General features: G+C 40.8%; 1 protein-coding gene across 1 annotated transcript in view; it reads left to right on the top strand.

Annotated features, from left to right (window-relative positions):
* LONP2 (lon peptidase 2, peroxisomal) overlaps positions 1-12,954 on the top strand; it is a 114,458-nt gene that overhangs the window by 40,129 nt on the left and 61,375 nt on the right. The window contains exon 6 of the mRNA XM_049864927.1: positions 4,077-4,171. Coding sequence (XP_049720884.1) covers positions 4,077-4,171 — 95 coding nt within the window. The remainder of the gene's footprint in view (positions 1-4,076; positions 4,172-12,954) is intronic.

Raw genomic sequence — 12,954 nt, 5'->3', positions numbered from 1 at the left:
AAACTGTAAGCTGGGTCTTTAGTTTTATACTCGTTGATCATTTCTCCTTGTTTCGTGTTTAATGTACTTACAGGCCATTCTATTTGTCTTATCTCTCCATCATCAGCCTTTTTCTTTCTTGGCTTTCCTGATTCTCAGGTTATACCTTTGATCTGTAAAATGCTTTCTTCATTTCTCAACCAGGATCTCATTTTTAAAACATTGCAAATACTCCTGAATTAACACCACTTTCACTAACCTTTTTCTCAAATACTGAAGATGAATGATGTGACTTCACTACCTCCATTGTAACTCCTGTAACTGCCTTTTCATCGTCTTAAAGCATGGACCACACTTCGTTGTTTAAACACAGTGTTTGTTTACTTATCATCATGTTCTTCACGTGTCGCTGGTTTTTTCCTCTAGATTGTAAACTCTAGAGGGCAGGGACTGTCCACTTCTCACTGTACATAGTAAAGTCCAGGGAAACCCTGATGACAGAATAGGCTGTATGGCTGTGATTGCATGTTCTCCGTAATCTCAGGGTTAAGGAGAAAACCACTTTCTTCCTGTAGTACATTTTCTTATATCAGTAAATTATAATGAACCGAATTTAATGCTAAATAACTAAAGATTTGACTTTCTGAGGTTCACAGTTAAGAACATTAGTAAACATGATCCAGCAGTCCCACTCCTAGGTATATACCCTAAAGAAATAAAAGCTGCGACACAAATAGATGTGCACCCCCATATTCATTGCAGCATTATTCACAGTAGCTAAAGACGGAAACAACCTAAGTGCCCTACAACAGATGAGTGGACCAACAAACTATGGCACATACACACAAAGGAATACTGCACAGTGATAAAGAAAATTGATGAATCCGCAAAACATCTCATAAGGTGGATGAATTTGGAGGATGTTATTCTGAGTGAAATAAGGGAATCACAGAAGGACAGATATTGTATAAGACTACTATAAAGTAACAACAAAAAGTTTACACAGAGGAAAAAAGAAAAAACATTCTTTGATGCTTACCAGGAATGGGAGGGGGACTGATGGAAAATTACCAATTAGATGAAAGACACGAGTTAATATTGGTGAAGGGAAAGACAGTACATAATATGGGGGAAGTCGACTGTGTGGGTCATAACAAATTATGGATAACGTTGCGAAGAATGGGAATTCCAGAACACTTAATTGTGCTCATGAGGAACCTTTACATAGATCAAGAACCAGTTGTTCAGACAGAACAAGGGGATGCTGATTGGTTTAAAGTCAGGAAAGGTGCGTGTCAGGGTTGTATCCTTTCACCATACCTATTCAGTCTGTATGCTGAATAAATAATCCGAGAAGCTGGACTGTATGAAGAAGAATGGGGCATCAGGATTGGAGGAAGACTCATTAACAACCTGTGTTATGCAGATGACACAACCTTCCTTGCTGAAAGTGAAGAGGACTTGAAGCACTTACTAATGAAGATCAAAGGCCACAGCCTTCAGTATGGATTGCATCTCAACATAAAGAAAACCAAAATCCTCACAACTGGTCCAATGAGCAACAACATGATAAACAGAGAAAAGATTGAAGTTGTCAAGGATTTCATTTTACTTGGGTCCGCAATCAACAGCCATGGAAGCAGCAGTCAAGAAATCAAAAGATGCATTGCATTGGGTAAATCTGCTGCAAAGGACCTCTTTAAAGTGTCAAAGAGCAAAGATGTCACCTTGAAGACTAAGGTGCGCTTGACCCAAGCCATGGTATTTTCAATCGCATCATATGCATGTGAAAGCTGGACAATGAATAAGGAAGAACAAAGAAAAATTGGCGCCTTTGAGTTGTGTTGGTGAAGAATATTGAATATACCATGGACTGCCAAAAGAATGAACAAATCTGTCTTAGAAGTACAACCAGAATGCTCCTTAGAAGCAAGGATGGCGAGACTGCGTCTTACATACTTTGGACGTTTTGTCAGGAGGGATCAGTCACTGCAGAAGGACATCATGCTTGGTAAAGTAGAGGGTCAGCAGAAAAGAGGAAGACCCTCAACGAGATGGATTGACACAGTGGCCGCAACAATGAGCTTAAGCTTAACAACGATTGTAAGGATGGCACGGGACCAGGCATTGTTTCGTTCTGTTGTGCATAGGGTCGCTATGAGTTAGAAACGACTCAACGGCACCTAACAACAGTATAGCATGACGAAGGCAAGAGAGGACACTGAGAGAAACACAAGAGTAAACCGCAACTGTGGTAACTTAGACAATCCTGCAACAATGGTATATAACAAACAACAATTTACAAATGGACAAATAGGTAGGTAGATATACCAAGAGGTGTGGGAGGATGTAAGGGAAGACACCCTCCGGCAGATAGAGGTTTGGTGATAGCTATTTCTACATACGTCACTGTAGGCGTGGCTTATACAGAACACACAAAGGGTGAAGTCAGGGAGACCTCTGAGATACAACAAAACAACTCGTGGGATGAAGTTCGTAGGCTAGAAGGCAAAGGACCATAGACTCGGGGGACATCTACGTCAGCTGGCACAATAGTATATAAAGACAGTGTTCTGCATCCTACTTTGGTGAGTAGCATCTGGGGTCTTAAAAGCTCTCAAGCAGCCATCTAAGATACAACTACTGGTCTCTTCCCATCCGGAGCAAAGGAAAGTGAGGGAGACCAAGGCCTCAGTGGACCAATTAGTCCAAAGGACTAATGGACCACATGGACTACAGCCAACACAGCCTGAAACCAGGAGAACTAGATGGTACCCAGCTACCACTACCAATTGCTCTGACTGGGATCACAGTAGAGGGCCCAGGACAGAGTGGGAGAAAATTGTAGAACCGAAAATCAAATTCACAGAAAAGACTGGTCTGACGGAGACTATGGCCCTTGGAAAGGAAGCTATTCCCAGAGACCACCTCCCAGCCAAACAGTAGACAAGCACATAAGATAAACAGTAACACCTGAGAGGGATGTACTCCTTCGAACAATCAATTAAATGAGATCAAAAGGGCTTTATCTGCCTAAAAGCAAAGATAAGAAATCAGGAAGCCTTAGAAAACCAGGGCGGAAATAGGGAGAGTACTGACAAGTTATGGGGAATGAAACCAAGGTCATGGAACACTTTATGTACACAGTATTGAATGAGAAACTAATTGGCTCTGTAAACTTTCACCTAGAGTACAACTTAAAAAAATATTAGTACGGTAGTTGAGGGGAATTTTATGTTGACTGTCCCTAGTTAGGAAACCCTGGTGGCGTGGTGGTTAAGTGCTATGGCTGTTAACCAAGAGCTCGGCAGCTCGAATCCACCAGGCGCTCCTTGGAAACTCTACGGGGCAGTTCTGCACTGTCCTGTAGGGGCTCTATGAGTCGGAATCGACTCGACAGCAGTGGGTTTGGTGGGTTTTGGCCCCTAGTTAGTAAACGCGGAACATCTATCACGTGCAGAGCCCTTGGTTAAGCATCACATATATTACAGAAGTTGCGTTTTTTTATTAAATATCTGGTATTAGCCTACTTTTATGAATCGACCTCATCTGTGACTCAAAAAAATATTGTGTTATGAGGGGTCAAAACCAAAACCCGTTGTTGATTCAATTCTGACTCATGGCAACCCCACAGGATAGAGTAGAACTGCCCCGTGTGGAGTTTCCAAGGAGTGCGTGATGGATTGGAACTGCCAACCTTTTGGTTAGCAGCCGTAGCACGTAACCACTACGCCACCAGGGTTTCCATTGTGAAGGATAGGTACTTAAATCTTACTGTGACACATCAATCAACGGATCCCTGTGACTTGAGACTCCCCATGATCTCAAAATAGCCAGACACTGGCAAGACCATATTTCAAGGATAGAATAAGGTACGGAGTTTTTCTCCCCACTTTTGCAAGTATCTGTTTATTTTGTTTTGTAAATACATTACAAAATAAACTTTATTAACTAGATTTTTTTTTTTAACTTTTTCAGATTTACTTAACCAAATATGAATGATATATCTGGTCAAGAAAGGGAGACGTGCTTGATTTTTCTGTTACTATGGAATTCTGTGTTCTTGAACATGTTTGCTATGTATTTTTTCCCAACAGACTCAAAAAAATGCCTCAGTCAATGCCAGAATATGCGCTGACTAGAAATTATTTGGAACTTATGGTGGAACTTCCTTGGAACAAAAGTACAACTGGTAAGCCAACAAAGTAACACCTTTTTACAGCCTAACTGCCGCGCAGAAAGCTCACGTAGATTCTGAGTTCACATTCTTTCCAACGTTTGTCTCACTGTTAACGTTAGTTCCTGATGCAAATTCGTTAGACTAAACTTGTATCACCTGAGTCTTGGGATCAGCTAGGAAAAGAGGGTGCCAGAGAAGGTGCCTTTTGCCTGACTTTGAAGAAAGTAGGACATTTTCCTCCACATAAGAAGGGACACATACTGGGTCCCAGGACATTGCATGTTTAAGATAAAATACTTGCCTGTTAACCTAAAGAGAACCATCCTTTCTGGAATTGAGAATTTCATTTTTTATTTTTTGTCTCAAAAAGTACCCAGAATGAAGCATATGTGTGCTGAGGTAAATTTAAGTTTAAAAACAGTCCCCTTTTTATTACTTTTTTGCATAGGCTCATTTATATTTGTTAATGGATGTGGCTAGGTGTTAAGATGCAAGTAACCTAATCATCTTCCCTTTTTTGCAATCTTCAGGTTTCATCCCTGTCGATAGTTCTTAGGTTCTTGTTTTGGGAAACAGGTGCAGTCGTACGTATTTCTGTTAATGCTGGTCTTCCTTCGTGAAGACTTTGTAAGTTTGCATTCATCCCATTCCCTGAATTTTGGTTTGTCTTTCTGTTTGGATGTTTGTGTATAAAATTAAGAGGCTACTTCACATTTTGTTTTCTCTTAAATACCGATAATCCATAACTTTTAACTGTGGAAGGAATTGTTTAGGAGCAATACTGGTAATTTTTCTTATTTTCGGGTTTTATTATAGTATAATTGGTATACAGTAAACTGCAGCGATGTGTACATTTTGATTAGTTTTGACGTATGTATGCGCCTCTAGAGCCATCATAATTAAGGTAATGAATATACCCATCACCAGGTTTGTTCATGCTCTTGTTATCCCTCCCTCCTGCATTTCCTCCTTATCCTCTCCCATCCTCCAGCACTACAGATTGGTTGATATTTTCTAAAATTTTATATAAATAGAATCATTTAGTATGCACTCTTTTCCCTCTGCAGGTCTCTTTCACTCAGCATAGCTCTCTTGAGCTCGTCCACGTTGCCGCGTGTATCAGTAATGTGTTCCTTTGCGTTGCTGGAGTCGTATTCTGTCGTGTGAATATATCCTGATTTGCTTACCCATTCACCTGTTGGTGGCTGCTTGGGTTGCTCCAGTTTTCTAGTCATTACAAATAAAGCTGCTATGAATTATACTGGTAAATTTAATTTTTAAGTGATTTCACGTTCATGTGCCATGAGAAAATATCGGCTTCTAGTTTTGCAAGTGTTTTACCAAAATACTAGTGCTATAAGCTGAAAACACAAACCGAAGTAGAATTTCTTGATTTAATTCTTAGTTCATGTTTTTTCTGAAAACCCCACAGTGAGGTGAATGCAGTGGAGCACATGTTCCCATTGAATCGGCCCCTTTTGTCACCTGAATTCATTTTGAGTTCAGATGTGTGTCTGGATTCAGCCAGGGTCTTGGGAAGCCCATTTTGGTTTGGAGAATCTGTGTCTTATCCTTTAGGTGAAGTGGTCTAATTCTGTGAGATCTGAAGAAGACACTGCTCTGTCAATTTAGACTGAGGAGAGAAAGTACATTTCAGCTTTAAACATGTTCAAGTGCTCTGCAGCTGTTTCATCTGGCAGACCTCCATGTTGATGTTCGTTTGCTTCGTATTCGTTCCTGCCGTTGATGGAGCAGTGGCAGTTTTCAAACCGTGTTACTGTCTCTCTTGACAGTAGGCCAGTGCACAGTGTGAGGAACATCTAGATAACTTGGTCACAACAGTTGTCTTAGAAATATATTTTGAAATTTAGGGATTTTCTTGGTAATATTTTTCTGTTCTCAAGGATTTTTTCCTTGTGGCAAAATATATAACAAAACATTTGTCATTCGCACCATTTTTAAGTGTACAATTCAGTGACATTTACGTGTTGTGCAGCCATCACTGCTGTCTCTTACAAATGTCTTCCATCACCCCAAACAGAAACTCAGTACCGCTTAAGCAGTAACTCCCACTTTTCTTCCCCCCACCACCTGCTAACTGCTAATATACTTTTGTCTCTATGCGTTTACATATTCTAGATATTTCATAGAAGTGGGATTATACAGTATTTGTCTTTTGTGTATTATTCCACTCAGCATAATGTTTTCAGGGCTCACCAAATTGTACCATGTACTAGATCTTCATTTCTCATTGTGGCTGAGTGACATTCCGGTGTATGGATATACTGCATCTTGTTTATCCATTCATCTGTTGATGGACGCCTGGGTTATTTCCACTTTATGGCTTTTGCAAATAATACTACAGTGAGCACTGGTGTACAAATATCTGGGTCCTGCTTTCTAGTCTTTAGTTATATATCCGGAAGCGGAATTGTTGGACCGTATGGTAATGCTCTGTTTTACTTTTTGAGGAACCGCCCCACGGTTTTCCACAGTAGCTGCACCATTTCCACCAGCAATGGATGAGGATTCCAGTTTCTCCACATCCTCGCAAACTCTTGTTATTCTGTTTTTCTGATAATAACCATCTTAGTGGGTATGAAGTGGTATCTTATGATGGTTTTGATTTGCATTTCCCTAATGACATTGAGCATCTTTTCATGTGCTAATTGGCTATTTGTATATCTTCTTTGGAGAAATGTCTACCCAAGCACTTCGCCCATTTTTTGATTGGGCTGTTCGTATTTTGTTGTTGACTTGTAGAAGTTCTTTATACATTCTGGATATTATGCCCTTTTCAGATACATGGTTACCAATTCTGTGAGTTGTCTCTTCACTTTATTCATAAAGTCCTTTGATGCACAAAAGTTCTTAATTTTGACCAAGTCCAGTTTATCTAAATTTTATCTTTCGTTGAAGTCCAGTTTATCTAAATTTTATCTTTCGTTGGAAGTCCAGTTTATCTAAATTTTATCTTTCGTTGCTCATGCTTTTGGTGTCATACCAAAGAATCCTTTGTAAAAAAACTAGATCCTGAAGTTTTTCCCCTGTTTTCTTCTAAGAATTTTATACTTCTAGTTCTTAGATCTAGGCTATTGATGCATTTTGAGTTAATTTTCTTGTATGGTTTGAGGTATGGGTCTAACCTCATTCTTTTGCACGTGGAGATCCAGTGTCCCACCAACATTTATCGAAGAGACTACGCTTTCACCGCTGGGTGGACTTGGCAGCCTTGTTGGAAGTCAGTTGACCACAGCTGTATGGGTTTATTAGTGGACTCTCAGTTCTGTTCCATTGCTCTATACATGTCTTTGTACCAGTACCATACTATTTTGATTACTGTAGCTTTATAGTACAGTTTGAAATCAGAAAGTATGAGTCTTCCTACTTTGTTCTTTAAGATTTTGGCTGTTCAGGGCCCCTTGAAATTGCACATGAATTTGAGGATTGGTTTTTCCACTTCTGCAAAAAGGCTGCCTGAATTTTGATAGGGATTGTGTTGAGTCTGAGGAGCCCTGGATGCACAGCGGTTAAAGCTAACCGAAAGGTCAGCAGTACAAACCCACCAGCCGCTCCACAGGAGCAAGATGTGGCAGCCTGCTTCTGTAAAGATTTACAACCTTGAAGACCCTATGGGGCAGTTCTGCTCTGTCCTATAGGGTCAATATGAGTTGGAATCAACTCGACGGCAGTGGGTTTGGGTTTGGTGTTGAGTCTATAGATTGCTTTGGGTGGTATTGCTGTCTTAGCAATATTGTCTTCCAATCCATGGACACGGGTCATCTTTCCATTTATTTAGGTTTTTAAATTATCTCAGCATTCTTTTTTAGTTTCTGGCATTCAGGTTGTTCACCTCCCTGGTTACGTTTATTCCTGGGTGTTTTATTCTTTTGGATGCTATCGTAAGTGGAACTGTTTTCCTGATTTGCCTTTCAGATTGTTGATTGCTGTGTATAGAAACAACTGATTTTTGTGTGTTAATCTTGTTCCCTACAACTTCGCTGAATTCATTTATTAGCTGTAGTAGCTTATATGTGGAGTCCCTGGGTGGCGCACGCAGACAGTCAAGCACTCAACTACTAGGCGAAAGATGGGCAGTTCAAACCCACCCGGGGTGTCGTGCTTCCGAAAGGCCTCAGCCATGAAAACCCCGAGAAGCGGTTCTGTTCTGTACACATGGGGTCGCCATGGTTTGGAATCGCCTTGATTGGGCTAACAACAGGCTTTCTTGTGAATTTGTTTAGATTTTCCACATATAGAATCATGTCATCTGCAGAGTTTCACGTCTTCCTTTCTGATTTGGATACCTTTTATTTCTTTTTCTTGCCTTCCAGGATTTATTTTTAATTAATAACCTAAGAAATGCGGGATGGATATAGTATGATGACCTGAAAATATAAAAATTTCAGATTTGATTATTTGCCATCAGTAGCCTAGTAAGTTGTTCCAGGCTTCTTCCTCTCCTCACTTGTCCTATTTATAAAGTGCAACTAGTTGCTGGCATTAAATGCAGAATTACTAGACAAGAATTTTTATCAGGCTTTTAAAGCGTAGTCGTAGAAATTTCTGTGCAAATTTTTACTGAAATGCAGTGTTGACTCCCAGTCTTTTTTTTAATAACCATGAAAATGGGGCATAGGCATTATTACCTTCACAGCGAGGGAAGGATGCCACCCACAGGCCAGGAACTCAGAGGAATTTCTGTAGAGTGAGGTTCAGATGGGACTGGATTGAGCAGGATGGTGTTATACTGGAGCTTGGAGCCCTGGTGGTGCAGTGGTTAAAAGGTTGGCTGGTAACCAAATGGTCCGCAGTTCAGATCTACCAGCTGCTTCTTGGAAACCCGATGGCGCCGTTCTATTCTGTCCTGTAGGACCACACGAGTCAGAATCAACTTGACAGCAACAGGTTTGGTGGTTTTATACTGGGGCTGTTGTATAACCTCCCTCTGAAAAAAGTGTAGTGTCAAAACAAGTAGAGGAATCCTGGACCGTGCTCCCGCCTCAGTGTAAAGGGCTGAAGGTCGGCATCTGAGACAGTTAAGAAATCCTCAGTTTGGTGCCTTTAGTCACTGTCAGGGGCAGCATTAAAAGGCAGCTGTTAAAAAGACTTAAGTGGCTGCACCAAAAAGATAATCAGCAGTCCTGGAGGTGCTTCTCCCTGAAGCTCTGCAGCTCTGATCCAGCAAAGAACCTGTGTACATCTTCTAGGAGAGTCGCCTACAGCTGAGCTTGCCCCCTGTTCTCATCAGGCTGCTGATCATCAGTGACTAGGGAGATGATAGTGATCGTAACAACATCGAAACATGAGGTACTGGGATGCAAGTGGAATGTGTTGGCTCCATTTTAAAAACAAGCACCAGGTTAGGATAGATTTTTTTACTGTTCAAGACTAAAAAAGAAAAAAACCAAACTCGTTGCCAACAAGTGGATTCCAACTCATAGCAACCCTACAGAACAGAATAGAACTGCCCCATAGGGTTTCCAAGGAGTGGCTGGTAGATTAGAACTGCTGACCTTTTGGTTAGCAGCTTGAGCTCTTAACCACTGCAGCCACCAGGGCTCCAAGACTTTAAAAAAAAAAAAGCAGCTGTAAAAGCAAAGAGGCCTGTGAAAAGGTTCTGTAAGTTAAGGACAGGTGGGTGTACATAGCAAACAAGGAGGCTCATTTTGAAAAATATTTGATACAGGAAGTAAGAACATTTAAGGCAGCCACTACTGTGTGCTTTTTAATTATATGTATATGGAATCTATGAAAAAAGAAATGACGGGTGAGATGAATTTTATAGGCAGGCAAATACAGACCAGATAGTTTAAGGAAATAATATAGTGGAACTAAAAGTATAATAATTTTAAAATGTATCAGGAGCAAGTAAAAAGCACAGTCAGCCTTGCAGAAACTAATCAGAATGGAGGATACACTTGAAATGCTAAGAATGCAAAGGGAAGAAGTGAAAAAGATGTCGCATGATGGAGGATGAAAAATAGAGAATATAAGGATTTTCGGTCAAACAGGTATGAAAAGATTTCCTTGGAAGCGGAAAAAAAAAAAAAAAAGCAGATGGACCTCAGACTTGTATAGCATCAAATGCCAGAAGGCATTTTGCAACATGTTGAGAATTTTTAAGGAAAACATTCCTTGGGGTTCTTTCGGAACCTAAGATGTAGTATGTGCGTTGGCATTAGTTGAGTACTCGTGTACCCATCATGAAAACCCTTCTCGTTGTTTAGCATTCCTGCTAAGAACTCAGGATGGGTAAGCCATGGTGTAGGAGGAGCCACGTCAAGCTTCGAAGCCATTATTACGTCGAGCTAGGTCTGTACGTTTGTGGTGAGCGTGGTTATAAAACCACGCAAATGTCAGGATTCTTGAAAGAGAAGCCTGCCTGAGAGTGGGGATATTAATCAAAATCAGAAGGTGGGAGGGGGAAGAGTAGGAGAAAATGAGTTTGCTTATTTTCCCATCTTAAGAGGAGCCTGCCTTCCATGGTAAGTCAGTCTTTCAATTGTAAGTACAGAAATACACATTCAAATAAGCTTTTAAATTTTTTATATGTAGCCACAGGTGTTATTCAAAATAGGAAATGTGTACTCTAAGTCACTAGAAAGAATAACCATAAAAAATATAGCCTAACTGGAAAAGATAGAAAATAATATAGCACAGAAATTACCTTTCCTAAAAACCTTCAGAGAACTTCCTTTTAAATTGTCTTGGCATATTTCTTGGAAGACATTCCTTTCACAGTGTTTTCAGTTTTCCCTGAATGATGTGTAATCTGTTCTTATTTTACTAAATATTTTAGGCAGGAATGGATGCTGAGTTACAACAAGTTACTTTTTAGGTACAAAATGATATTTTCATGGAAAGTTTTTCTCCTTTGACATGGCAATGTAATAAATATATTGATAACCTATGTAAAAACGGCATGGGGGCGGTGTCTGACCACCTGTCTCTTCAGGAGGGGAACGGAGAATCAAGATCAACAGTCCAAGGCTGATTCCCTTGAGGCGGAGGTCAGACAGGCCTCCTCTCTGCACCATCTACCAATTCTAACACCAGCCGTCCCTCACATGCCACACTCTACTTCTCTGTGGGTTCAGTAATTCACTGTAATGGCCACACACAACTCAAAGACCATACTCACGATTATGGGGCTTTGGGAACACTCAGGAAACAGTTCTTCCATCAGGATAGCCTCTTCCCAGTCGTGTTCACTGGCACACCTCTCGCTGGCCCTCAGTCTCTGCCCAGAGTCACTCAGCTTTCTCTGTGGGCCAGGAAGCCCACTGTACCGTCTCCTGCTGCTGGGTCTCTCCTTCCTTGGTGGTGGTGGACTTTTCCTCTTTGTGCTGGAATTCACTCTTTTTAAGGCAAAACTGACCAATCCCCTTGGTAGGCCACAATTAACCTATCACAGATCACCTGGATAGGAGTTAGAAGACCATGGCTAGAAAGGCCACGTACAAAAGTAATTAATCGTACCACAACCTAACATTGAACCTTCTTTGCGTAACTAAAATTAATCCCACTGGGATTTCATAGATTACTCTGTTAATGGATTTGATTTACTAGCATTTTAATACGTAGAGCTATACAAAATGGGATTGGTCAAAATTTTCCTTTGTTTACTGTGGTAGGTTTAGTATCAAGACTAGCATTTGAAACAGTTCGTAAACTTTACGTTTTTCAGTTATTCTTTACTCGCTGATTTGGTTCTGAAGGTGGGAAGAAATGTTATTCTTTCCTTCCAACATGGCTCACCCAGAGACCTGGCAATATCAACAGTACTGTAGTTGTGTGTGTGTGTGTGTGTATATATATATGTGTATATGTATGTATATATGTAATTAGGTTTTTATGAATTAGCCTGGGAACCAAGCCTCCATTTAAAGCCATTTTTCCCATAGGAAAATGCGTAATAGGTTCCAAATAACTGACTTAGGGACAGACTTGTGTTGTTTCTTGGCTGGCTGGCTCTCTTACCGCCATCCTCCTCTGCCAGCGTGATCATGTGACTGTATTACCCCACGGCAGCCACCTGGCTGGTGAGAGCATTTTGGTAAACCTGATGAAAGCATGGCTCCAGAAACAAAGTCTAACTCATACCCTCACGGTGAGACTTTAGTTGATGAAACTTTTCTGTAGGGAAGTTGGGCCATTCTTCAAAAGGTTTTTTTTCCTCAACCCAGCAATTCCATTTATAGGAATTTTGCTTTAGGAAATAATGACAGGTATGTAAAGATGAGTTACCAGGGTACACGTCGAAGTGCTCTTTATAAACGGTGGAGATCTGTAAACGCCCAGATGCCCAGCGAATGAATTACAGATAATTAAATAATGGGATATCACGGAGCCACTAAAAATGCCACTGAAAAATACATTGAACACTGAAGGGTGTTTGTAACGTATTAAGTTAAAAGTCATTTTGCAGAACTTGAAGGCTCTGTATGATCTCATTTTGAAAAACAAGTATGTAAGTATACACACAACACACCACACACACTGCAGACACACACCACACCACACACTACATACACCATGCACTGCACACCCCACACACACCACATCCACACACCTTACCACACACAACACACCACACTACACCACACTACACACCACAGATACCACACACACACCCCACACACTACACCTACCACACACTACACAAACCATACACACACACCATACCACACACACACACCACACAGACACCACACCACACATACCACACACATACACCATGCAGTATACACACCACACACTCACATACCCCACATACCCTGCATCCACACACA

Source organism: Elephas maximus, chromosome 21, assembly GCF_024166365.1.
Source record: "Elephas maximus indicus isolate mEleMax1 chromosome 21, mEleMax1 primary haplotype, whole genome shotgun sequence".
Taxonomy (NCBI): Eukaryota; Metazoa; Chordata; class Mammalia; order Proboscidea; family Elephantidae; genus Elephas; species Elephas maximus.
This window is presented reverse-complemented; position numbering and strand designations above follow the sequence as displayed.